The 23,661-nt window shown below is 62.4% G+C and overlaps 8 protein-coding genes and 1 non-coding gene across 9 annotated transcripts; 6 read left to right on the top strand and 3 right to left on the bottom strand.

The window, feature by feature from the left end:
• Positions 1-205: 205 nt before the first annotated feature.
• BXZ73DRAFT_91095 (uncharacterized protein) lies at positions 206-1,971 on the top strand (the record flags this gene model as incomplete). Its single annotated transcript, XM_048025862.1, has 4 exons — positions 206-349; positions 373-558; positions 615-1,040; positions 1,075-1,971. 4 exons carry the CDS (start codon positions 206-208, stop codon positions 1,969-1,971), a joined length of 1,653 nt encoding a protein of 550 aa, XP_047876087.1.
• Positions 1,972-2,547: 576 nt separating this feature from the next.
• BXZ73DRAFT_49926 (uncharacterized protein) lies at positions 2,548-4,905 on the bottom strand (the record flags this gene model as incomplete). Its single annotated transcript, XM_048020343.1, has 4 exons — positions 2,548-3,214; positions 3,268-3,559; positions 3,594-3,700; positions 4,067-4,905. 4 exons carry the CDS (start codon positions 4,903-4,905, stop codon positions 2,548-2,550), a joined length of 1,905 nt encoding a protein of 634 aa, XP_047876086.1.
• A 1,282-nt stretch (positions 4,906-6,187) lies between these two features.
• BXZ73DRAFT_91094 (uncharacterized protein) lies at positions 6,188-7,067 on the top strand (the record flags this gene model as incomplete). Its single annotated transcript, XM_048025861.1, has 3 exons — positions 6,188-6,208; positions 6,256-6,737; positions 6,782-7,067. The coding sequence occupies 3 exons, from the start codon at positions 6,188-6,190 to the stop codon at positions 7,065-7,067; spliced, it is 789 nt and encodes a 262-aa protein (XP_047876085.1).
• Positions 7,068-10,464: 3,397 nt separating this feature from the next.
• Positions 10,465-10,887, top strand: BXZ73DRAFT_103220 (uncharacterized protein; the record flags this gene model as incomplete). Its single annotated transcript, XM_048015508.1, has 4 exons — positions 10,465-10,481; positions 10,566-10,593; positions 10,648-10,758; positions 10,825-10,887. The coding sequence occupies 4 exons, from the start codon at positions 10,465-10,467 to the stop codon at positions 10,885-10,887; spliced, it is 219 nt and encodes a 72-aa protein (XP_047876084.1).
• A 1,607-nt stretch (positions 10,888-12,494) lies between these two features.
• BXZ73DRAFT_34740 (uncharacterized protein) lies at positions 12,495-12,896 on the top strand (the record flags this gene model as incomplete). The annotated part of the gene is made up of 2 exons (XM_048017856.1): positions 12,495-12,737; positions 12,798-12,896. Coding segments are annotated over 2 exons (342 nt in total), but the record flags the coding sequence as incomplete, so codon positions are not given.
• A 1,946-nt stretch (positions 12,897-14,842) lies between these two features.
• BXZ73DRAFT_79004 (uncharacterized protein) lies at positions 14,843-16,255 on the bottom strand (the record flags this gene model as incomplete). The annotated part of the gene is made up of 6 exons (XM_048022985.1): positions 14,843-14,895; positions 14,999-15,069; positions 15,110-15,301; positions 15,358-15,623; positions 15,865-16,083; positions 16,145-16,255. 6 exons carry the CDS (start codon positions 16,253-16,255, stop codon positions 14,843-14,845), a joined length of 912 nt encoding a protein of 303 aa, XP_047876082.1.
• Positions 15,793-15,865, bottom strand: BXZ73DRAFT_t146. The gene has a single exon. It is a non-coding gene; the product is annotated as a tRNA-Val (tRNA).
• A 529-nt stretch (positions 16,256-16,784) lies between the features above and the next one.
• On the top strand, positions 16,785-19,319 carry BXZ73DRAFT_49925 (cytochrome P450; the record flags this gene model as incomplete). Its single annotated transcript, XM_048020342.1, has 12 exons — positions 16,785-17,001; positions 17,062-17,194; positions 17,277-17,468; positions 17,651-17,799; positions 17,935-18,050; positions 18,111-18,231; positions 18,293-18,306; positions 18,412-18,578; positions 18,657-18,679; positions 18,732-18,813; positions 18,881-19,138; positions 19,229-19,319. 12 exons carry the CDS (start codon positions 16,785-16,787, stop codon positions 19,317-19,319), a joined length of 1,563 nt encoding a protein of 520 aa, XP_047876081.1.
• A 710-nt stretch (positions 19,320-20,029) lies between these two features.
• BXZ73DRAFT_49905 (uncharacterized protein) lies at positions 20,030-23,471 on the top strand (the record flags this gene model as incomplete). The annotated part of the gene is made up of 5 exons (XM_048020339.1): positions 20,030-20,347; positions 20,418-20,845; positions 20,910-21,011; positions 22,367-22,709; positions 22,779-23,471. 5 exons carry the CDS (start codon positions 20,030-20,032, stop codon positions 23,469-23,471), a joined length of 1,884 nt encoding a protein of 627 aa, XP_047876080.1.
• Positions 23,472-23,661: the final 190 nt, after the last annotated feature.

Raw genomic sequence — 23,661 nt, 5'->3', positions numbered from 1 at the left:
CACGCCGCTTGGTCCCGACTCATAGACCTTGTACAGTGCTCCAACACTCGTACCACATGGACGCGAAGTCACATACCACTTTCCAGTTTGGGAAACGCCGTACACCACAGCTGGGCACTTGACCAACCCCGCGAGACACGCCGTCACAATCTTTAGAACCATTCATCTCGCCGCCGACACCACGCTCTCCCCGCACCTCGCCGACATGTCTCAACCATCGAGACTTTTCCCCACTCCTTTCGACTACGACTACATCCAACCCCTCACTCTCGTCGAGCTCCGAATGGCATACTACTCGGGCAAGATCCGCGCCAAGCCCCTGTGGTGGGAGAAGATCCGCGATTCCGCTGTCGCCGCGAAGTGGCGGCGGAGATGATCGACCACGACCGCGCCACGCACGACGGGTTCTGGGGAGGCGAGCGCCGCTCCGACGAAAGCGACAAAGAAGGACGGGCGAAGAAGTGGCCGCGAGACCCCCTTTCAGACGGACAGATCGAGTACATCTTCGACGAGCTCGTCTACGAAGCTTCTGTGCGCGAAAAAACCACCGGGATATTCGTGAGTGACATGTAAACCCAGCTTACGAGGCTCTCTCTGACGACGGCGCATCACAGGCGAGTGCTATCAAGAAGGCGTACGAGTCGCAGTCGCTCATCGACGGCGCGCTCAAAGCCCAGCTCGTAAAGGCAGCCTCTGCCTTCGAGAACGTCCCCGACGACGAGAAGGACTGGCACCCTGGTTCCGACAACCAGGTTCTTGACCTCGTGCACCCCTCTCTATATCCCATCTGTATCGGCCACACTCTCTTCCGTTCGTCCCCGGGCCCCCAGGGAGCAGACCCCGTGCTCACTCTGCTCGACATCGACAAGTATCGTCAAGCACGCCCCGACCTTGGCAGGGGCGTCCACAAAAACACATTCTCGGATTCTTATCAGTGGTTGCCGACGGACTTCGCCGTCTCCGCCGCCGGCGAAGTCGCCGCACTCGGGTACATCAACAACGCGCACCCGTCGCGGCACCACGCGTTAACCCGCCGTCACGTCCATCATCGCGCGCTTCATCCCCATGTTCGAGCGCGTGCTCTCCGACGTGCTCTCCGCTCCGAGGGAGGCGCCAAGCCAGCTTCCGTACGAGTGGTACGCGGGCCTCGACGCCGAGTCGCCGACGTGGGACCCGGAGGCCCCCGACCGCTACGAGCAGTGGGAGCACGAGCACAAGTGGCCGCGCATCCCGGACCCGGCGCCGTTCACCGCGCCCTCGACGGGCCGGCGCGTCGAGCTCTCGCTCAAAGGGCGCACCGTCCAGGTGATCGTCAAGCTCGCCGGCATCCACCTCACGCCCGAGAAGCCCGCGTACCCCGGCGGGGCGTGGCACGTCGAGGGCATGCTGAACGAGCGCGTCGTCGCGACGGGGCTCTACTACTACGCGACGGAGAACGTGACCGAGAGCCGGCTCGCGTTCCGCCAGCGCGTCGGCAACGGCGACGCGGGCCTCGACCTCCCGTACGAGCAGGACGACCACCGGGGGTACCGCGCCGCGTACGGGCTCGGGCGCGATGAGCCCCTGAACCAGGTGCTCGGGCACGTCGTCGCCGCGGAGGACAAGTGCGTCGTGTTCCCGAACGTCTACCAGCACCGCGTCGACGCGTTCGAGCTCGCGGATAAGACGCGCGCGGGGCACCGGAAGATCCTCGCGCTCTTCTTGGTGGATCCTCACGCGCGGGTTTTGTCGACGACGGACGTGCCGCCTCAGCAGCGCGACTGGGCGATGAGTGAAGCGGAGAAGTCGCCAGACCTGCAGAGCTTGCCGCAGGAGCTGTTCGACATGATTGCTGGGTTCGCAGAGGACGGGATGATGTCGCGAGAGGAGGCGCAGGAGCACCGGGAGAAGCTGATGGAGGAGAGGTCTGCGTTCGTCGACACACAGAACGAAGGGTGGTTCGAGGAGGACTTTAGCATGTGCGAGCATTGAACTTTAAGTCGACGTACTTTACACCCTGTTGCATTAGTTCCACGATGTCTCACAAGCGAGTAGCACGCTCGAAAGCACCGTCACCGTCTAGATGCGCCCGGCCGCATGCATCAAGCCGCGGGCCCTCAGCCGCGGGCTTCCTTCGCGCAACTCGAGCTCCACCTTCGTTTACCCGAGGCCTGCCAACGCGTCCGTCTCCGTCTCTCGCGCGTCGCGCTTTTTCCCGACCCGCCAGACCGATGATACATGCTTTATGGTGTCAGAAACAGGTCGATGTCGTACAGCTGCAGGGTGATATAATCAGTTTGTAGACCGAGTGGGCCAGAGGAAAATCATACGCACCAGTAGGGTCATAAATTGAGATAATACCGCATACGGTACATGCGAAGCGACGTCACAGCCACGGTCAGGAAGATATATGTAAAAACACACGACGCAAGCCGCACGCAGATAACCCCCCGTCCAATCGCTTCTACTGCTACTGCAGAACGATAAGTCATCGAAGCAGTATGCACCCGATATCAGCACTCACTTCGAAGTTGAACAAAGGTTGAGGGTGCCTTGCTTCCATCTGTTCTAGAGATCGAAGAATGACGCTAGTCGGGGCAACGTGTCATGGTTGAGCTCGTTGCACTGATTATGGATCTGGTCGCGACACTCCTCGCAGAACACGTCCATGTCGGGTTGAACGAACGGGGTGGGGTGAATAGGCAAGCACCGACTAGAATCGTATTGGAAGTCTTCAAGTAAATCATATATCCCCCCCATGCAAGCCGCACCATCGTCGTCCATCCGTACATTCGGGCACGACACTTCCGGTCGACCGATGAGCAGAAGTTGCATCTGCTCAATCCCGCGGGAGGTCAGCTTGGGTATGGCGTTAAAGCAGCGCTCGAAGTCTCCTGTAGAAAGCGTCTCGTACGTCCCGTCCGGGCGAGCGAGGCCCTTCAACAGCTTCCCGCCCAGCTGACAGCAAGACAGCAAGGCGAGGGGAACGAGCGACTCCTTTCTGGTCAGCCGAGCGAGGTTGACGATCCCGATGGCGCTCTCGGGAGCGCATCCGGGGAGCGCGTACGGTTCGTCCCGAGAGTTCCACTTGTTCCAGCGGTCGAGGGTGGGAGAGAAGAAGCACTCCAGATAGTTCATGGCGGGCTTGTAAAAGGCGTCCATCTGGTACTTGTGGCCAAGACGGATGTAAGCGGACAATTCGTCGAAGGTGGGACAGTAGGTTTCGTCCCCGATACTTCCAGGAGGAGCTCGTTATTATGGGGAAAGAACTGTGGACAGCATGCGCACCTCATTAATGGTTTCATGTTATAGATGACGCGCAGAAAATGACGCCAGTCGTGGATGGAATCCTGCAATTCGACGATGGGACATGGGTCGAGGTTCCCTCCGATGTCGCCTGCTTGATAGGACGCAGAGCCAAGAGTTGACATGTCCTTGAAGATGGGTGAATGCATGGCAAGTATCCCCGTATGCACCCGGAAATGGACACCTTGCACGGACAGGATGATAGTGCCATCGTCGAAGTAGAACTTCTCATCATCTTGGATCTTGGGTCGCTCGTCTGCTTCCTGCAGCGGAGCTGAAGTGAGATTCATGCAGTGATGCGAATACACAATGCCTCACCTCCGATTGCATCGATGCAGAATAATGGGCGCTGGATGTGAATATCTGGCTGGATCGTGGACGCGGGAAGGTGACAAGAAATTGATCGTCGAGGAGGCTCTTCCAAGGCGCGGGAACTACCGCAGCGTAGACCACGTGGGAGCACCGGTATGGGAGTCGGCATGTCTAAACGTGCCAAAGCTTATACAGAGCGCAAGACTAGACTCATCGACCTCGAGGGCAGCCACCGCTCCTTGAACGAACACTTACTTCGGACTCGCCGACTCGGTCCACCCCGGCACCTCACCCCGACCAGCTCCGGCAACGACTTCCACGCCTCAAAGTACACCTTCTGGCTCCACTGCACTACCCCTTCCCGACACCCGTCGCACAGCTTCTTCCCGCTCGGCCCATCCATGTTGATGTACCCGATCAGCGGGTCCGGCGCGACGAAGATCCCCGGCTTGTGCCTCATCTTGTGCACGAAGCTCGTCGCGAACCGCCGGCACCCGCTGTCGTCCCCGCCCAGCGCCCCCGCGCTGCACGTCTCCGCGCTCGGCGCCGGGTAGATCGACAGGAACGTTGCAGCGTCGCCTGCACCAGCCGCGGCCGCGCCGCCCAGCACAGCGCGACGTCCGCCGCCCCCAGCGTCTCCACCTCGCCGTCCGAGTACGCGAACCCGGACAGCAGCTCCGGCCCGAGTCGGCAGCACATCCACAGCGCCGTCGGGAGCAGCGTGCGCTCGTGGGTGAGGCGGGCGAGGTTGACGACGCCGATGGCGTGGATGTCCGCGAAGCCGGGGGCCGGCCGGAGGCCGTGGTCGACCCAGACGCGGAGGTCGTCGGTGAAGTGGCGCTTGAGGTGGGCGAGCGAGGCGCGGTAGAGGACCGGCATGTCGTACTTGTGGGACAGGCGGACGTACGCGGCCACCTGCTCGAAGGAGAGCATTGGCGGGTACTGGTCGAGGAAGCTGTGAGATGGGAGGGACGTGTGAGCGGCAGTGGAGTGGCTGTATGCGGCTGGGACGGACTTTGTGTGCCTTCGTGGCATGTAGAGACGGAGGATGTGGCGCCAATCCCGTGCTGAGTCGCCTGACATGCGCACTACTGGACAGCTTGAATGTGTCGGCGGTTGGGGGAGAGAAAAGAGGTCGACGAAGGCGGACGAGTGTTCTGTGAGGAGGCCCTTGTAGATGCGAAACTCGACGTTCTGGACGAGGAGGATGATGGACCCGTCCTCGAACCAGAACTCTTCGTCTCGGACATTCGCGACGGTAGGCTCAGAGTGACCCGATTCGGCCGTCAAGCTCTCAGTAGGAGTCATCTGGGGGGAGCTGAGCTGGACAGGCCTCAATGAGCCTGCCAATGGCCTGAAGCGCGTGTAAGAGGGCGTCTCTGTGTGGGATCGGGGGCAGAAACTCACAGATAGACGGGAGGAGCCGCCATTCGCTCACTAGAAGCGCACGCAGTCAGTACAGGCGCATTCACAGCAGAGAGGACTGACCTGTGGTGGGAGGAGGGAGAACGCGCGGGAACTGCGGCGGAGAGGAAGCCGTGGAAAGTTCGTGCTCGCCACCGTTTCGGGAGGCGTGGCCGCGTGGGCCGCCCGCCCCCGGCCCCCGACCCCGACGACTGCGGCCCGCCCAGTCTCCACTGGCTGTGCGTCATCTCGGATGTCCGTTTCGACTAGAATGGACGGTATCTCTCTCTTCTTCGGGGTGCGCGCTCTAACTATGCTGTGTTTTGATTAGACCAATATGGATCTCGGATGCGCTATGTAGTGAGGTCGCCGATATGACGTTGGTGATCCTTCAACAGCCGGCGGGCGCATTGTGTAGCAGAGGCCGTGACAAGACCATGCGTCGAGCAGCTATGAACAAAGGAACCAGTCCATTTATAGGATCCGACGGGCGGCGATGAGAGCAAACGGTGAAGAAAAACGTTGTCGGCGCTCCCGGCGCTCACGCCACATGTGTGATGTTACAGCATCACGCCGGTCACAAGTAGTCACCACGGACGTCCCGCAGCTCTTCCTTCGATACTACCACCACATCCACCATGCCACTTTATCTTCCCCCGCTACCCTCAATCCTGAATCAAGCACCAGCTCAAGTTTTACAACACAGGTGTAACAAGACTCGCGATGCCTCGTGGCCATCATGCCACTGATGCCACGCGGATCTGTCCTTCAGGCCGACTCAAGCAAAGGGCTTTCATTCCGGCCCTGACGCCTCTGCAGTGGCACCGCTTCGTTCTGCGCAGGCAATGACATGCTGCACCACGACGTGTGTTTGCTCCCTTCTCTTATCTACCCCTCGCTGAAGACATGCGATTCTCTCTCGAAGGGGCGAGTCGCGACGCCGCCAACGCGTCGCCATCACGTGTCAATTATCAGGAAGCGCTTGTCACTTGAACTTTTTCGGCAGCGGGCGTCTCCTTATTGTCTTGCACCCGGCGAGGACGAGCGAGGACGACTTCGATGGAACGGCTCCGGCTCTCGTCGTCGCGGATGTCGCCCGCGCACACAATCACCTCGCGCGCTAGCGCTATTGTCTTGTCTCTCGAGGCCCACGCCCAACATTGATCCCGCGGTCTTTTGTCTCTCCATGCCACTCCGCGCGCACCGCGTGCGTATCGGCATAAAGCCCAAGCAAGGTCGATCCCGAGAGCCCAGGACTCTGGACGTGCCCTCCTCCCCGCCCTCTCCCACACTACACCCTCACCACCGCCGCTCCGCGTGTGCTTGACGCACTTCTCTACAATCTCGCCCACCACTCACTCGCCCGCTCCTCCTCCCCCGATGTTCTTCTCCAAGACCAAGTCAAGCGCGCCCGCGCCCCACACGCGCGCCTCCAGCGCCGCATCCCCCACCACAACCGCCACTCCGCCCGCGTACCCGTCCGAGCTCGCGACGCTGCAGTACCAGCAGGACCTCCTCCGCGACTTCTGGAGCGGCTCCGCCGCGGGCCCGCTCCCGCCGCCGCCGGTGCCCGTCGCCGTCTCCCCCACGTCGGCCGACGCGTCGCGGAGCTCGTCCTTCGACCTCGGCGAGGGCCAGAAGACCAAGTGGGGCTCCGTCATCCTCGGCCGCTCGCACATCGCGCTCGCCGCCGCGCCCGTGCCGAAGCCGCTCTCGCGCACGCTCTTCCTCTTCGGGTTCCGTACGTCTCTCCCCCCCCTCTCTCCGAGACAAAGACAAGGCTGACGATCGCCCCGCACACAGTGTGCCCGCTGCTGTGGTTCGTCGGCGCGTTCTTCCTCTTCCGGCCCCCGGCGCCGCGCGCGGTCGAGCTCAACGCGCTCCCGTTCTACACCGTCGCCGAGCGCGAGCGCCGCGTCGCCGCGTACCGCGCCGCGGAGGAGCGCTGGGCGAAGCGCTGCCTCTGGGCCGCCGTCGCTGTGCTCGCCATCGCCGGCTTCGTCGCCGGGGGCGCGGTCATGGCCGCGCGGGGGGCGAAGCAGGCCGCTGCTGCAGGCTCGCAATAGTGGTAGCGGACGTCGACGATCTGACTGTTGGGTCTGATGCCGTTAGATGTGGGGAGGGCCTCTTGAAGGTCCGTCCGTCCGTCGTTTGCTTCTGCGCGGAGGGGCGCGGGCGCTGATGATATCGTGTCCCCTGCAGAGCCGCTCCTCGGACCATACCCCTGCCTCCGTGGCTGTATCGATATATCTCCCTCCCGCTCCTCGCCGTTGTACCTCTCTGTACCACCATCTCCAGGACCCCCCACCTTGTTGTGTTTCTACGCCCGCGCACCTCTCATGTACTCTACACCCCACACGTCCCGCGCTTTGCGCCTCGCGTGCACACCGCGCGTGCCCACTCCTTTATCACACCGCGCGCCGCACTGTCACTGTACACTCAGCCCCCGCCGCACCCAAAGTACCGTACTCAGGGTCTATATTATGTGTCTATACTGCGCCCACTGCGCACCAGCCTCGTCATCACGTCCCGGGCCCGAGCCCGAGCCCGAGCGCGGCCACTAGTACTGCTCGCCTGCGGGGGTGCGTGTATGCGCCCGGGAGTCGATTCAAAACTCGACGTCGCGCCGGGAAGAGCGCCACGCCCCGAGGCGTCCAGGGTCCGAGCGTGTGCGCTGCGGATCTGCTCTTGCCCGCCACGAGCGGTCTGCAGCGAAGCGCGCCACGTCCACCCTGCATGGCACGCAGAGTGTTTGCTTGTTTGCTTTATTCCGTTTTACGCCCTCGAGGGCCGAGCCCTATATATGGTAGGCGATACATACAGGCGTTCTACAATGCGTACGGGGTCTTCGGGTATATACGGGGAGGAAGACATGTCGGTCCTCTGAGGAGGATCGGGACGCTGCAGAGTGTCACAAACTGCTATCGCTGCTTCCGTTTCGACGAGACCGCACGCGAAGTGCACCGATGACCATATGTTTCTCTGCGTCCTCCTTTCGCGTCTTCGGCCTGTCCAGACTGCGCCGCCACTCGTCTTCGTCTTCGTCCTCGCCTTCGTCCTCGCTCGGTTCGACGCTGGGAGTGCAGCCGTCGCTCGTCCCCGCCCGGGACGGAAACCAGCGGTTAATCGCAAACACCCTCGCAAGTGCCCTGCGTGATCCTGAGACACAAACTAGGCTTGCGCGCTCCAGTGACGGCGCCGCCCTCGGTGCCCTCTACGCGCCCATGATATCCGGGATCGCGTTTCCCCCTCGTCGCGTCGATGGCCAGCAGGTATAGGGGGCCCTGCTCGGCGCGTAAACGATGGACGCAAACGCCTTTGCCCTTTGCCTCCGCTGTGACCCGCAATCGGGATCGAGTAACTGGGTACGCGCGGTCGTCATGCCGCGGGCGGCACGGCGCGACGCTGGGCGCTCGGGCGATGCCGTCGTCATCTCCGCGTGGGTGCGGGGTGCGGCGTTTGAAGTTTGGATGTTCGCACCTTCGCACCTTCGCGCCTCGGGTGCGTACATTCTAGGTCGGCCACGGTCCTACGTGGCGCGTGCCGCTGCGCAGGAAGACCTGCGCGCCCCGAGTTTCGACGCATCAGCAGCTGCCAGCGAACGTTGAGGGGGAAACGCCATGTGCAGCGCGGACTTACCAGGGTCCACAGTGTGCGGTGGCACGCGTGCACATCCACGCCCTCAGCCACATTCGGCGCCGCCCGAGGAAGGTTGAACGGCGAGTGCCGAACGTCGAGCGTTGAAGACACCGTGGTGCGGAGCGGAGCGGTCTGCGTTGCGTCTTCTAGCCCGCACGCCTGACGGCCTCTGATGCGCGTGGCGACCGCGGTGCTCGACCCCGCACGAGCTAAACTAAGCTGCACTCCGTCGCGACTCGCGCTGCGCCAATGCGTCCGAGATCCAGGGTCGACGGGCGGAGACGTCGCGCCGCGGAAGCATTTGCCGTTGAGCCTGTCGCGCGGCCCAGCACGCGCGCCACGTGTGCTCACGCGGGTTCGTTTGGGCCCACACGCGACGCCTGTCCGAGGGCGCGACGTGGCGGGACCCGAGGTCTCCATGGCTGCTTCCGTTGTGGGTCCTTCGGGGGAGAAGCGGGCAGCGCGTTGAGATGCCGCCCACAGTGCCGCGAGATCGAGCCCACGAAGTCGCCGGAGAGGGGCGCGCGGCGAGTGGATGGATTGCTGTCACCGGGGACGAGTTGCGCCTTGCGCCGCGCCACCGCGGGCGTATCTAGACAGACAGACCATCAGCTCGTAGGTTTGCGGTGAGAAGGCCAGGCCGCACGGCGCACCTGTCTCCGACCCGGAGCAATCGAGGTGCGGGTCCCCACCACGCCACGACGGCGACAGCACGCTAACTCCGGCGATCGCGGTGAACACACGAAGCCACGTTGGGTCGAAACTCGGATGGCACGCCGCGCGCAAGAGCAGGTCAGCCACCGACCACCGCGCCTTCCCCAACAAGTCCGCTGAACACGGCAAGACCCCGCAACGTGCGCTCCGAGCCCAAGTCTGCGCGCACCTGCTCCTTGGGTCGAGCCAGTCAACGAGGGGCGCAGCGCAGCAGTACGCCCACCGCGACGGTGCCACCTGCATCTACGCTACGCGGGCCTGCGGGTGTCGCCGTCGCCGCCTGGCCGTCAAGCCGTCACCGCCCGCGGCGCACCATGCATCGAGGCCGCGCCTTTGTCGGCGCAAGTAGGCAGGTGCCCGCGACCGGCTCGCGTGCGCAGGTGTATATATCCATCTCCTCGGCAGCGCCGTCTGCCTCCACCCGACCGCCCTCTTTCCTTTCCTCGACCGCCCCCTTGGCCTCTGCCGTCACCAGGCTTCTAGCGTCGCTCGCGCCGCGCTTCTCTCCCGGACGCACCACCACCGGCCGCGCGACCTCCACCTCGGCCTCGAGACGTCGACTTCGGCTCCTGGCTCTGCTCCGGCTCGCACCTCGCGCGCAGCCACCACCGATATCCGGACGTGCAGGACTGAACGCGGGAGTGGATAGAAGACGCACGAGCTTGCCAAGTCCCCGCCTCCGCCCCTTCTCCCTTCCCCCTTCCTCCTCCGCGGCCTTCTCCCCTTCCCCCCCTGGCCCTGATCTTCGCGCCTGATCTGCGCGTCCGCCCTTTCCTTCATCGTCCTCTCCCCCTCCCTGGCCGCCCTTTCTCGTCCCCCACGCCGCACCTGCCAGCCGTCCGCCAGCCGGGCCCACAGACCGCCCGCGCGCCGGGGTCCTGCTTAGGAAACCGAGGAGCCAGAATCCACGTACAGGTCTGCCGCAGAGTCACCCCGGCCTGCCTTGCCTCGCAGTGCCTCGCGAGGGCGCATAAAAGCACGCGGCGCGCAGAACCAGGAGACGCACCAACCCTCCCTCGCCCCCGTTCGCAGCGCAGTCCGGACGCGCCCAGTCGAGCGTTCTTGGAGCCGGAGACGCAGCCAGAGACACAGACAGCACCGAGAGGAGACATGTGCGAGCACGAGCTGTGAGTTCTTTGGGCCTTTACGCGTCTTCGGCTCCCTTGCCTGATTGCTTGCTTGCTTGCTTGCTGACCGCGGCGCCTCGACAGCATCGGAGACTACTGGCGCGGGTGCCAGGTGAGTCGCGTCGTGAGGGCGGAGAACACTACAGCTCACCTCGGTTCTTCCCAGCACTTCCACGGCAGGTACTACTCGGGCGAGCGCGTCGACTGCTGCTCGCCGACATGCAAGACGAGCGCGGCGCACACCCACTTGCCGACGATCGGCTGCCGCTGCCCGACCGTGCGTCCCGTTCTTGCCTAGGTTTGCCGGCTCCGCGCGCTGACTGGAGGTTCCGGGGGAGTGCAGATCGCGACGAACAGGAACAAGGTGCAGAGCATCTTCCAGATGAAGCACGAGGACTGCAAGTGAAGGTTGACGATGAAGGGGAGAAGGGCAACGAGGGCAGGCGTCGGGAGGCGCCCGTCGGTCGCGTCGACCGGCTCCGGCGACCGTGCTGGGCCGAGCGGGCCGGGGCGTCGGAGCCACGTGTGTTCATCTCGCCGGACGCCGACGAGCTCGGGGACGTCTTTTCTCTCTGCCGCCACCACCACCACCGGACCACCTTCTTAGACTTAGACGTATCGTTCTCGAGACTCGGACTACTTTCTGCCTCTGCCTAATGCTGTTGTAATGTCCCCCTAGAGTATACCGGATATAGTGCTGTTTGCTCATCAACTTCGGTTGCCCTCTGCAGAAGCGCCGCGGCGTGATGGTGCTGTGAGTTCTGTGTTGCGTTCCTCGGCGACGCCCCTCGCGCTGACCGATTCACCATGACTGCTTTAGGGTTTCCTTTGCGAGACCAGTCCGATGTCTGCGGTTGGAAAACAGGTATGAAGGCGTAGCGGTGCGTCGGGCAAAGTAGGCATTGTCGCGCGCGGCGCACTGTGCGCTCACGTGTCTTCAGAGTCGCTGGCCTTCAGCTTGCGCCTCCGGTGGCCAGGTCTCTGGCGATGCGCATATACGAACCTCTTCGAACGAGCCAGAGAACCTCACCAACCCAAAAGCGCCCATACCGGGCCGCACGCGGCGGCACCGGAGCTCGAGCCACATAGCGCTTTTTCTCCCACAACCACGACGTGTTGCTGATGAAAGCCGCCGGTGTGTACAACCAGCTGCGCTGCAGGTGAGTGGAAGACGTGTTCGCTCGTTTCTGTGCATTTACTCACAAGGAGGGTCTCCCCAGGATCTGGCAGGTCCCCTCGTCGGTTGCACTTGAGTGTTTTCTGCTTGCAGATGACCCGCGTGGGTCCTTGAGCACGCTTTTTCGTCATACGCTTGCGTGTTGATCGGACGGAATGCACGACGATACACCAAGGAGGCATTCTAGCGCTTGCATGACGTCATCCCCTCCCCGGCGTTCCACCAAACTTCCGTGATGCGGTAACATTGTACTCATGCATAGCCAGGGTACCCCGATGGAGTCGGTCCAGCCGCTCGGAAGATACTTGTGTTTGGTGCCGGCCGTCGCTGGCGCTGAGAGTTGAAACGTTGAAGGCTTAATGCCTTAGCTCTGGACGTGGTCCCGTGCTGGTCTCCGTTCTCGTTGAGTCCGGGGTCGCTCCGCGGGAAGGAGGCTTACTCATGCGCCCCTGCCTCGCCACCTTCAACCCGGTTTTCACTTCAGCCCCGAGCGCATCCACACCACTTCTGGATCATAGTGAACTCGTCATGCGCTCCGAGCCAGTACTGCCTGTGCGGTGCCGAGGTCCGGTAGAACGAAGGCGCAGCGGAAGACGCCAAACATGGTTTGTTTCGCGACATAGAGTGGCCACCGCGCTCGTGCTAGTGTGCCCTCGTCGAACGGCGCACACCGTCCGCCGTGGTGGGCACCTCCGACCAGCGGCGGAGGCTTCTGCGTACATAAGTAAGGCGCACCGGTGCGTCTGCTGATCCTCCACTCAACCACTACTACCCACTGCTCGCCCACCATGTCCTCCACCACGACGCACAACATCAACCTCCCCGTGCTCCCCGACTGGGTCCAGCAGCACGTCCGCACGCTCTACTCCGCGAAGACGCAGCAGGCGTTCGACGCCGCCTTCGACGCGTTCGTCTCCCAGGATGCGCGCATCACGCTCAACGGCAAGCACCTCTCCCGCGAGAACTACAAGAACACGATCCGCGGCGAGGTCCAGGGCGAGACCGGCGCGACGGTCACGTTCAAGGACGTCGTCGCCGTCCCCGCGCCGAAGACCAGGAACCCTGTGCGTCTTCACCGTGTCTCTGGCCCTGGATGTGTATCCCGCGCTGACGGGGTGGCTGCACGTCTGTTCTACTAGGTCGGCGCGGTCGGCGCGTTCTTCACCGCGGAGCTGTTCCAGCGGTTCATCGTGTTCGGCGCGAGGCAATCCAACATCGTCACCTCGTCGCTCAATGTCGAGTGCGTCTTTCGTTTTCTCAGGGTCCCCGATTCCACGCGTGCTCATCGTGACGACGCGCGGCGTGCAGGGTCGTCGAGGAGCTTTCTGCGAACCCCGGCTTTGGCGACCCCCGCCGGGTTTCGGTGCTCAACGAGGTCCTCACGGACAAGCCGAGCCCGATTCGCCCGCCTACCGCCGGCTCGGCCTGAGGTTGCTACTCCGCACAGCGAGATGTGAGATGTCACACCTATGTATGATATGATATGATGCGATGCGATTAGTTGTGTTTCTATGTGTGGGCTCGAGATCTGTCTGCACGGAACCCATGGGGCGCCAGTCGTGCAAGTCGCCAAAGTCCCGCGCATCTTTTCTCACCCCACGACGTCTGAGTCGCTACCCGTCGACTGAAGCAGACAGGCACCTGGTATTTTCGATGGCACAGGTGATAGTAGGAAAATGAGCGAAGAATGCAAAAGGAGGTACGGCAACTATGGCTTCCGATCAACGCTTCTCAGCATTTCCATGACCTGTATGACAACTGGTGAAGGCTGGGATTGTGTGCCGGGCTGTTTTTCGACAAATTGGGAGAGGTCCTGGTGCCGCGCTAGTAAGGGTCTATAAGTCATTTTCGCCTGTATCAGGCTGCCAGAGGTCTTTTCGACGAGTCGGGATAGCCTCGGCATGTTGGTCTACGTCTCTGCGGGTAGAGGTTCGGTCGTCAATTCGAATTGCATGTCACCGAAAGCCTGCGGCCTTGTGCATATTTTGAAATGACAACGAGAGCGAAAAATAACGAATTGTTACGTCGGTTCGCATTGGGCTCATTGAGTCCCAGCTCGGTCCCATCCGCCTTTCTCCCGACGCACGTTGGTGCCCAGAATGCCATCCAGTACCATTCAGCACTTCGGTAATGATTATGGCACGGGCACCAAGCCCAGAGCAGAACGGCAACCTACCCAGACCGTCCACGGCGCACAAAGCCCGGGCTGAAAATCCAATGTCCCTTAGCAATCGCAGCGCGGCCTCACCGTCAACCGTACTACCGCCGCCCCACCGCGCCCCGGCACCACCGCCTTCCGACGCTAGAATGCACAACACGCAGGCCGAGACGCGACACGCACGCGCGACCGGAGCAGCCGTGACGTACAAATCGGTCACCCGCCTCGCGCACCTGTCGCGCGACCGCGCCGGGGCGCGTGGGAGCGTACGGCATATCGGGCGTGCGTCCGGCGGCGGCATCGGGACATCGGGAGCGGGCCCCAGCTTCTGGGGTGGTGGCGTTTGCCGCGGCGGAGGCGCGGGTGACGTGCGCGAGGATGGCGAGATGGTTACGACGGGCGGGAGCGCTGGGTGCGGGGGCGCGTTGTCTTGGATGGGGACTCTCGAGAGGCGATTGGGGGTGGGTCGTTGCCTGAGGCCTGAGGGCATGGGCATGCACGACGCCGCAGAGGTGCGGCGTAACTATTCGGGGCGGCTGAGGTCTAGACACCGATGTCGTCGTCAGGAATGACACTGGCGCAGTGAGCGTGATGCAAACTCGGGCGACATACCGGATTCTCGCCGTGGAAAGAACTTGAGAAGCTGTATTCGGAGAAGTACGATCGGAGGCATTCTACGGGGCCGAACAGGAGTATAGCACTGACGCGTCGACGGAGTGCTGGATGCCATAACTTGCCCAAAACCCACGCCATCCCAAGGCGCGGAGGGAAAGCACTGCGTACAGTTATGTCGGGCGGGCTCGAGCCCGCCCGACACTCACATCTGAGCGCAGTATTCCGCCCAACAAAAGAGACCGTGGTTGATGGCTCATGCGATTAGTGCGGCACGGGCCATCACGCGGTGTTCGTGTACTTTCTGCCGAGAGACGGAGTCATTAATTGGGTCGCCTGCGACCTCGTGAGAGACGGAGGCTCACCCAGATGAACCAGGAATGGCGGGCTTCTTTCAGCGATCCGCGACAGTGATCAATCCAGGTCTGGGATTTCTGTCCAGTGTCGTCGCAAGAACTTTGACAGGCCTAAAGACAGTTGGTGGCGTATACACGGAATAACTGTCCTGATGGTGAGAAATGAGAAAAACATAACTGCCAGTGAGGGAATGAACAAACAGCGCATACGTACTCGAAATCGAGCTCTTCCCAACGAATTCTGCTAAGATTTGTGCGGTGAATTTGCGCCAAACTTTCTCAGACCTGGATATCCATAAGAAGTTCACTTGGCGAGCGGGCTCACCTCGTTCTCTGCGCCACCAAGGGAGCTAGAACGCCCCCGTGGGTGTCGCGTGCTCGCCGCCGCCCTTGCGCTTCCGGTTGTCGGGAACGCGAAGGCAGATCGGGGATTGAAGCTACCCCGACGAGATTGAATGCGGCGCCACTGGAGGATGTGTCCGTCTTGGTTGCCGGACACTCTGGGATCGGTAAGTTGCTGCATGTCGTAAGAGACGGGGCGGGCACAGTGGACTCGGAGGCGCTGGGGTGCACGTAAGACGGGCACTTCTAGCCTCTAGGCGATCGCGACGCGCTCTGGTCGCATTCTCGATTCTCGACATGATAAAGCGGGGCACGCGTAGCATGCGTTCCCCCGGGCCATCTGTGTGGGTGAGGGGATGCAGGACAGCAAAGTCCAGGTCTCGTACCGGAAAACGCGCCGCACCAGGTCCATGATACATGATGGTTGTGTCCAGGTTGCGTTTGGCGGAATGCCGCATCATCACCGCCTGCGTCAGAGTCTTCCCACGGCCGTTGCTCTACGGGCATCGGCGATATCATCGGGCAATGAGAACTGTGTGACACATCGGTGATATCTCCGGGGGATCCATGTAGGCGGAACTCAGCTCATACCCAAGGCGTTCAGTTCAACGATAGGCGCGCGGACTCTTCAAGAGATCAAAAACTTCAAAGTGCAGATAAATATTATGATTGAGGCCGGGATCGAACCGACGACCGCCTGTGTGTAAGACAGGAGTGATAACCACTACACCACTCAACCATATGCAATGGTCTAATTATGGCTTTCTTGAGGATTGCTCCCACGATGAGAGCAAATTGCGCAGAGTCGGCATCGATGCCTGCTCTGCTGCTTTCCCTCTTACTCCATTCAGCCCTGGCGAACGCCCCAGACGGCCACATCCAAGCCTCGCAGCTCGCCCGCTCACTATCCTGTCTTCGACCCGCATTGACTCCATCCTTCTGCAGAAGCTCTTGATACTGCAGGTTTTGGACAGCAGGCGGATGACGGCGATCGCGAGGTGCACCCTTGATGACCTACGTAACGAGCAAAGTTCACGCTCCCGGGCGCGAAGAATTTCCAACAATGCCGCTCTGCCCTGCGTCTCCCGCCCTCTGCCTCCTGGAGCCTTCCCATTCCCATCTCTGCCATCGCCTCTCGACCTGATCACACGCCCCGCGCCCCCCTCTTTGGTTCTTCCCCTGCTTGCCCCTCCCCCGGTCTGTTGTCCCCTCCCCTGGACGCTGCGAGTGCCACCGCCAGGCCGGTGACTGTTCTGCCCCGCCGCGTCCGCCCCACGCGCCGCCCCTGGGAGTCTCAATAAGCCTCAGGACCCCGAGGTCTCTGGTCTGAGGCCTGAGGCCTGAGGCCGAGGCCTAGGGCTCGGACGTCGTCTATCCGTCCGCATCAGCGCGCTCCTGCACCGCGACGCGTAGATCGCGCATCGGGGGGGCTCACCCCGATGGAGTTCTTCGCCATCCTCTCTCTCGGCTCTCCCCGACTCCTCTGCGAACCCCGGCGGGGACACACCGGCTCCCCCTCCCTGGTTCTCATGGCGCGCACTCTGACGGCGAGTGGGAACGCTCTGCGCGACCAGCCATCTCCGCTCGAGAAGCTAGCTCCGCTCTCGCTATAAAGCCCGGCAATCTGCCTTCTGTCTGCCACCCATTCCTGCCTCGCCATGGATGCGTTCAGCCCTATCCTGACTCCCGTCGGGCTCGCCGCCTTTCTCTTTTTCCTTCTCCGGCTGTCCCTCTCCCACCTAAATACTACCCAAACTACGAAACAACCGCGTCCACTGCCCCCGGGCCCGGTTGCGCTCCCGGTCCTCGGAAACGTGCATCAACTTCCACAAATGTACCAGGAGCAAACGTTCGCGGAATGGGGCAAGCAATACGGTGCGGCTCAGTCACCGTGTATCACTGCCGTAGCATATCTCTTACTCACTGCCTTTTCAGGGGAAGTTGTCTACGCCAAAATCTTCCAACGCCCGGTCCTCATCCTCAACACCCTCCGTGCGGCGCAGGAGCTCCTTGAGAAGAAGAGCTCCAACTTCTCGGACCGTCCCCGGCTCATCCTCCTCGCCGAACTGTGAGTTCGAAGTCCACGTATTTCGCCATCGAGGTCCGCTCACCCACTCTCCGCTTCTCGTGTGCGTTCGCGGGCGCCTTAGAATGGGCTGGGACAACGTCGTCACCCATTTGAAGATGGGCGAGCGCCACAAGCGCCACCGCAAGTGGATGCACGACAACTTTCAGACGAAGTCCGCCCTCGACGGCTACCGCACCGTGCAGCTCCGCGAGACCTACACTTTTCTCGCCGGACTGCTCGACACCCCCGCCGACTTTCTCTCGCACATCAACAGGTACGCATCCCACCCCCTCGCCGCACCCACCTGCTATCAGACGGCCTGCGGGTCCAGTCGCCTCTGCTCCCGCGAGGGGTACACCGGGGATCATGCGCGGGACCACGCCGGACTGGTACCGGGGTGGACCCTGCTTCGCTGTTCAAATCTCAAACGCTGACCTCCCTCACTGCGCGGCGCAGGTGGTCGACGGGGATCATCATGGACATCACGTACGGGCACCAGATCGCGTCGCTCGAGGACCCGTACTCGCGCCTCGCGCACCAGACGACGACGGAGACGGTCCGCGGCGGGAGCCCGGGATCAATGCTCGTCGACTTCTTCCCCCTCCGTGCGTGTCTCCCAACCTTCTTTGCGCGTCCCACGTTTCCCGCGGACTGCGGCCGTCGCTATGCTTCTCGTGTGCCGCGCACTGACGTCTTTCGTTCTTATCCTTCCCGCTCGGTCTTGTGGTCCGCGGACGCAGTCAAGGAGCTGCCCGCGTGGGGTCCCGGGGCGGGCTTCAAACGCAACGCGTTCCGGATCCGCGCGCTCGTTGAGGAGCTGATGAACGCGCCGTACGAACTCGTCAGGAGCCAGATTGTTCGTATCTTCCGCATCCCTCTGGTATCTTCAACGCTCATCTCTTCTGGGCACGGCCAGGCTGCCGGCACCGCGCGCCCTTCATTCACCGCGAGCCTTCTCGAGGAGACCTTCGCTCGTGGAGGCCCGACCGCGGAGGAGGCGGACGACATCAAGGGTGCCGCGGGCGCGATCTTCGCCGGTCCGTTTCCCCGCCCCCGCTTCCCTTCCCTTCCCTTCTATCCCGCTGACCGCTCGCGCAGCCGGCTCGGAGACGGTACGCGCCTCCCCTTCCTGCCTGCGTTTATACGCCTATCGCCCAAGGCTAACTGACAGCGCGCTCCCCCCCGCGCGCGCCTTCGCTTATCTCGCGCGTATCTAGACGGTGACGGTGCTCTCGAACGTGCTGCTCGCGCTCGTGATGCACCCCGAGGCGTTCGCGCGCGCGCAGGCGGAGATGGACCGCGTCGTGGGCCGCGCGCGCGTCCCCGACCTAGACGACCGCGGGAGCCTGCCGTACCTCGACGCGGTGCTCGCCGAGGTGCTCCGGTGAGTGCTTGCGTGCTCGGCCCCCCGACGCGCGCGGGGATCATTCCTCAGGCGCGACGCTGACATGTGTGTGCGCAGGTGGCGGTGTCCTGTCCCCCTCGGTGCGCTCTCTGTCTGCTGCGCGGGGCGCGGGGCTGACCAGAACGCCCACAGCGATCCCGCACAACACGCGCACCGAAGACAGCTGGAACGGCTTCCGCATCCCCGGCGACACCATGGTCGTCCCCAACTGCTGGTCCGTCCCCCCTCGTTCTTCCCCTCTTTCTCCACCTCCCTCCATCCTCACGCTCGCGCCCACGCAGGAACATGACCCAAGACCCCGCCGCGTACCCCGCCCCGCACGCCTTCCGCCCCGAGCGTTGGCTCGAGATGGACCCCGCGACGGCGGACGCGCGCCACCCGCGCCGGATCGTCTTCGGCTTCGGGCGCCGGCTGTGCCCCGGGCGCGAGTTCGCGGAGGCGAACGTCTGGCTCGCCGCCGCGGGGCTCGTCGCGCTCTTCGACGTGCGCGCCCCAGCGGGGGTCGACGTCGCGGGCGAGTACCACTCCGGGTTCGTCAGGTGCGTCGTCCGTTGTGCGCGAGGGCGAGCGTGCGCTGACGAGTTCGTTTGTAAATTGTCTTTGCCCGGGTGTTTGGGGCGGCGGGACAGCCAGCCGAAGCCGTTCGCGTGCGAGATCCGGCCGCGGGGGGCGGACTGTGCGGACTTGATCGAGAAGGCGCGGACGGCGCTCGCGGTGTGAGCGTCGTGCTACGTGCGATGAAACGTCTCTTATTGTGCCATCCCTGGGTTTAATGTGCGATTTGTCCGAGAAGCGGACGGTCGGCCTGCAGCACGACCTTGTAGACCTTGTACAGCGACACGATTTCTCAATAAAGTACGTACACAGGCGTTTGTGGCCTGTGTCCCTTCGCAGATGTTGCCATTCAAGAAGGGCCCTATGACGTCAAGAGTGTTCGTGCTGGTACCGCAGTCCATCCAAGTCTCCGGACTGCTGCATCGCAGTTTGAACACGTTTACACAAGTTGAATCGACGGCCCGGCGGCCCGGCTCCAACCGCCGGACGAGTGCGAGGTGCGTACTCACCATGTACCGGCTCATCCGCACACCATGACCGTAGACACCCCCACCAGGCTCCGACGTCACGCCGCGAGCATCGACGCGTACCCAGACTCCGATGCCGCCGTGATCGTCAACGCGCCGCCGGGGACCACGACAGCCCCTAGCGGGTGCCTCCGGCGAGCCTACGCGCCGCGACAGAGCCCCTCTCCCGGACAGCATGACGAAGAACCCTGGGATACCTGCAGCCTTCAAGGTATTCCCCTCATCATCCATGGGCTCTATGGATCACGTCGTTGAGATAGCCATTCCCGGAGCATGGTTGGAGGTAAACGAACCAGCGTACATTGAGACATGTGCCCATTCACATGCTCGATTGTCTCACAGGCCAACATGGACAGCGCAGCCACATTCAGCCACGAGGAAGAACGGAAGATCTACTATGATGACGGAAATCTCGACCTCGTCGTCGGGGGCGTATGTTTCCGAGTCTACCGAGGAGTACTCGCCCAGCACTCGCCGATCTTCAAGGACATGTTCGATCTGTGCGTTCCTTCCGACAACATCGCGTCCACCAGTAAAGAGCCTTTCGTCAACGGGAATCCAGCTACCGCAATTGCCACGGTAAGGCTGCAAGACTCCGCGCGTGACTGGCGCCACGTCCTGTGCATCCTGTTTCATAGCCATGGTCGATCCATGCTGCTCATGTGCGTATCTTCATGTCTCGCATGTAGGACCCCTTTGACGTACCGCGTACACCCTCAGTCCCGATGCCGCCGAGCCCGACGAGCTGTCGCTGTACCCCTCCTTCGACCAGCTCTCTGCGTGCGTCCGGCTGGGCCACAAGTACCAGATGTCCGCGATCTACGCCCCCGCGATGGATTACCTCAAACGGCGCTTCGCCCCCACTCTGGACGGGTGGAAGAAGTGGACCACCTCCCGCGGCGAGCCGTACACGCTCCCGCGGTGCACCCCCGCGCACGCGATCGGAGTCGTCAACCTCGCGCGCCTGACCGGCGAGCACGCGCTCCTCCCCCTCGCTCTCCTCGGGTGCGCGCAGCTCGGGTGCAAGCAGCTCACGGACGGGTTCGCGTACGGCGACGGCCAGCGGGAGACGCTTTCCGCGGAGGACGCGATGCTCTGCTTGGAGTCGGTGTCGCGGATCGCGTTCTACGGGGCCGGGCACACCTTGAACCTGGTCCAGCAGAAGTACCAGTGCCGGAACCGACTGGGCAAGTCGAACGGCGTCGTCTGCAGGGACACCGCGGCGGAGCTCATCATCAGCATGCAGCTGGACGCGTACCTGCGCAGGGTCGCGTATCCGACGCCGTTTGTCCGGCCGGATCCGGAACAGGCGCTGTGCGAGTCGTGTCTTGTGAACCTCGACAATCTGAACTCGCGGGCACTGAAGAAGTTGTCCGAGATATTTCGGGTTGGTTGACGTCGTCCTCGATTGGGCCCGGTACGTGCGGTACGATTTGTCTTCCTTCTTACGCTCACATGCGTGTGATAGAGGAAACTGTCTTCTACAATTGCTCGATCTTGTGGAATATAGTAAGCACTTATCGGCTCTCACCATCTGGTTGTATCCTTCGCTCCGACGATGAGATTTTGACCCCTGCACCGGAGAGACAAGCGCGGGGTGGGGATAGTGGGGTATCAAAGCAAGACGAAACGACCTGTCTATATGCCTTTCTTACATCTTGATTTATCGAAGACAGAATGGGCAACTGATGTTCTGAACGTCGCCATGCATTCTGGGGCACATAAGTGAGGGGGAAACACTTGCGTTGTGACAAGAACTTCCACTATCCCGACGGAACGATCATTCTGGTCGTGAGCGGCGTCGCGTTCCGCGTCCACATCGGGGTCCTATGCCAACATTTGCCCGTCTTCAACAACATGCTCCCGCCGGGCGACGCCTCCGCGACATCATCTGAAGAATTCGCGGGCAGTGGCGACGGTCCGTGACGACTCTGTCAGACCCCACCGCCCTAGTGCCTTGGCTCGGCACGAGCTATGGGATGTGTCCGGACATACCAACAGATCCTGACTGGTCGTTCGTACATGGCAGAAGACAAACACGTACGTTCGAATTTGACGACGGAAGTCACGAAGATGACTAGTCCCGTGACATGTGACTCTGCCCCTTTATGTGACCTTGCAACGTCATCACAGATTTGGCGCGGGCGCCTTTGCGTTTGTCCTCCACCTACTGCTCTGACCGCTATCGAGCTGTATACGTTTCATCACAGCACGGACATGACGCCGTGGAGACCTGGGAGCACACATGGCCCAAGTGGTGTCGTATAAGGTATGACGCCCGCGGCCACACCACGCCATGCATCTGTCGTTCTGATCTGCTGATTTACAGAATCCATGCCTTGAGGGAGCTCGCTCACACGGAATTCCTCCGCGCAAGCCATGGAGAGCGCTCTAGATAACGCGATCCCACGCGGGGCTCGTGTTGGCCGCGGAGGCCGGATGGCGAGGACCGAGACGGGCACTGGAATCCGACGTCGCCCGAAAGCGGTGGCCTAAACCTTAACTTGGCCTCCGCTCTTCCCGCGTTCTCCCTCCTCCCACCACAGGTCAGTCCTCCCTGCTGCGGTTTGAATGCGCATGCACTGACTGTATTCCCTTCTAGCCGGCGAATGGCGGCTCCTCCCGTCTATCTGTGAGTTTCTGCCCCCGATCCCACACAGAGACGCCCTCTTACACGCGCTTCAGGCCATTGGCAGGTTCATTGAGGCCTGTCCAGCTCAGCTCGCCCCAGATGGCTCCTACTGAGAGCTTGACGGCCGAATCAGGTCACTCTGAGCCTACCACCGCGAATGTCCGAGACGAAGAGTTCTGGTTCGAGGACGGGTCCATCATCCTCCTCGTCCAGAACGTCGAGTTTCGCATCTACAAGGGCCTTCTCACCGAACACTCGTCCGCCTTCGTCGACCTCTTTTCTCTCCCCCAACCGCCGACACATTCAAGCTGTCCAGTAGTGCGCATGTCAGGCGACTCAGCGCGGGATTGGCGCCACATCCTCCGTCTCTACATGCCACGAAGGCACACAAAGTCCGTCCCGCCCGCATACACCCGCTCCACTGCCGCTCACACGTCTCTCCCATCTCACAGCTTCCTCGACCAGTACCCGCCGATGCTCTCCTTCGAGCAGGTGGCCGCCTACGTCCGCCTGTCCCACAAGTACGACATGCCGGTCCTCTACCGCGCCTCCATCGCCCACCTCAAGCGCCACTTCACCGACGACCTCCGCGTCTGGGTCGACCACGGCCTCCGCCCGGCCCCCGGCTTCGCGGACATCCACGCGATCGGCGTCGTCAACCTCGCCCGCCTCACCCACGAGCCCACGCTGCTCCCGACGGCGCTGTGGATGTGCTGCCGGCTCGGGCCGGAGCTGCTGTCCGGGTTCGCGTACTCGGACGGGGAGGTGGAGACGCTCACGCCGGCGGACGTCGCGCTGTGCTGGGCGGCGCGGCCGCGGCTGGTGCAGGCGACGCTGCAGACGTTCCTGTCGATCTACCCGGCGCCGAGCGCGGAGACGTGCAGCGCGGCGGGGCCAGGCGGGGACGACAGCGGGTGCCGGCGGTTCGCGACGAGCTTCGTGCACAAGATGAGGCACAAGCCGGGGATCTTCGTCGCACCGGACCCGCTGATCGGGTACATCAACATGGATGGGCCGAGTGGGAAGAAGTTGTGCGAGGGGTGCCGGGAGGGAGTGGTGCAGTGGAGCCAGAAGGTGTACTTTGAGGCGTGGAAGTCGTTGCCAGAGCTGGTCGGGGTGGAGGTGCCGGGGTGGACCGAGTCGGCGAGTCCGAAGTAAGTGTTCGCTCAAGGGAGCGGTGGTTGCCCTCGAGGTCGATGAGTCTAGTCTTGCGCTCTGTAAGAACCCGTATAAGCTTTGGCACGTTTAGACATGCCGACTCCCATACCTGGGGTTCCCACGTGGTCTACGCTGCGGTAGTTCCCGCGCCTTGGAAGAGCCTCCTCGACGATCAATTTCTTGTCACCTT

Source organism: Epithele typhae, assembly GCF_022376455.1.
Source record: "Epithele typhae strain CBS 203.58 chromosome Unknown BXZ73scaffold_38, whole genome shotgun sequence".
Classification (NCBI taxonomy): Eukaryota; Fungi; Basidiomycota; class Agaricomycetes; order Polyporales; family Epitheliaceae; genus Epithele; species Epithele typhae.
This window is presented reverse-complemented; position numbering and strand designations above follow the sequence as displayed.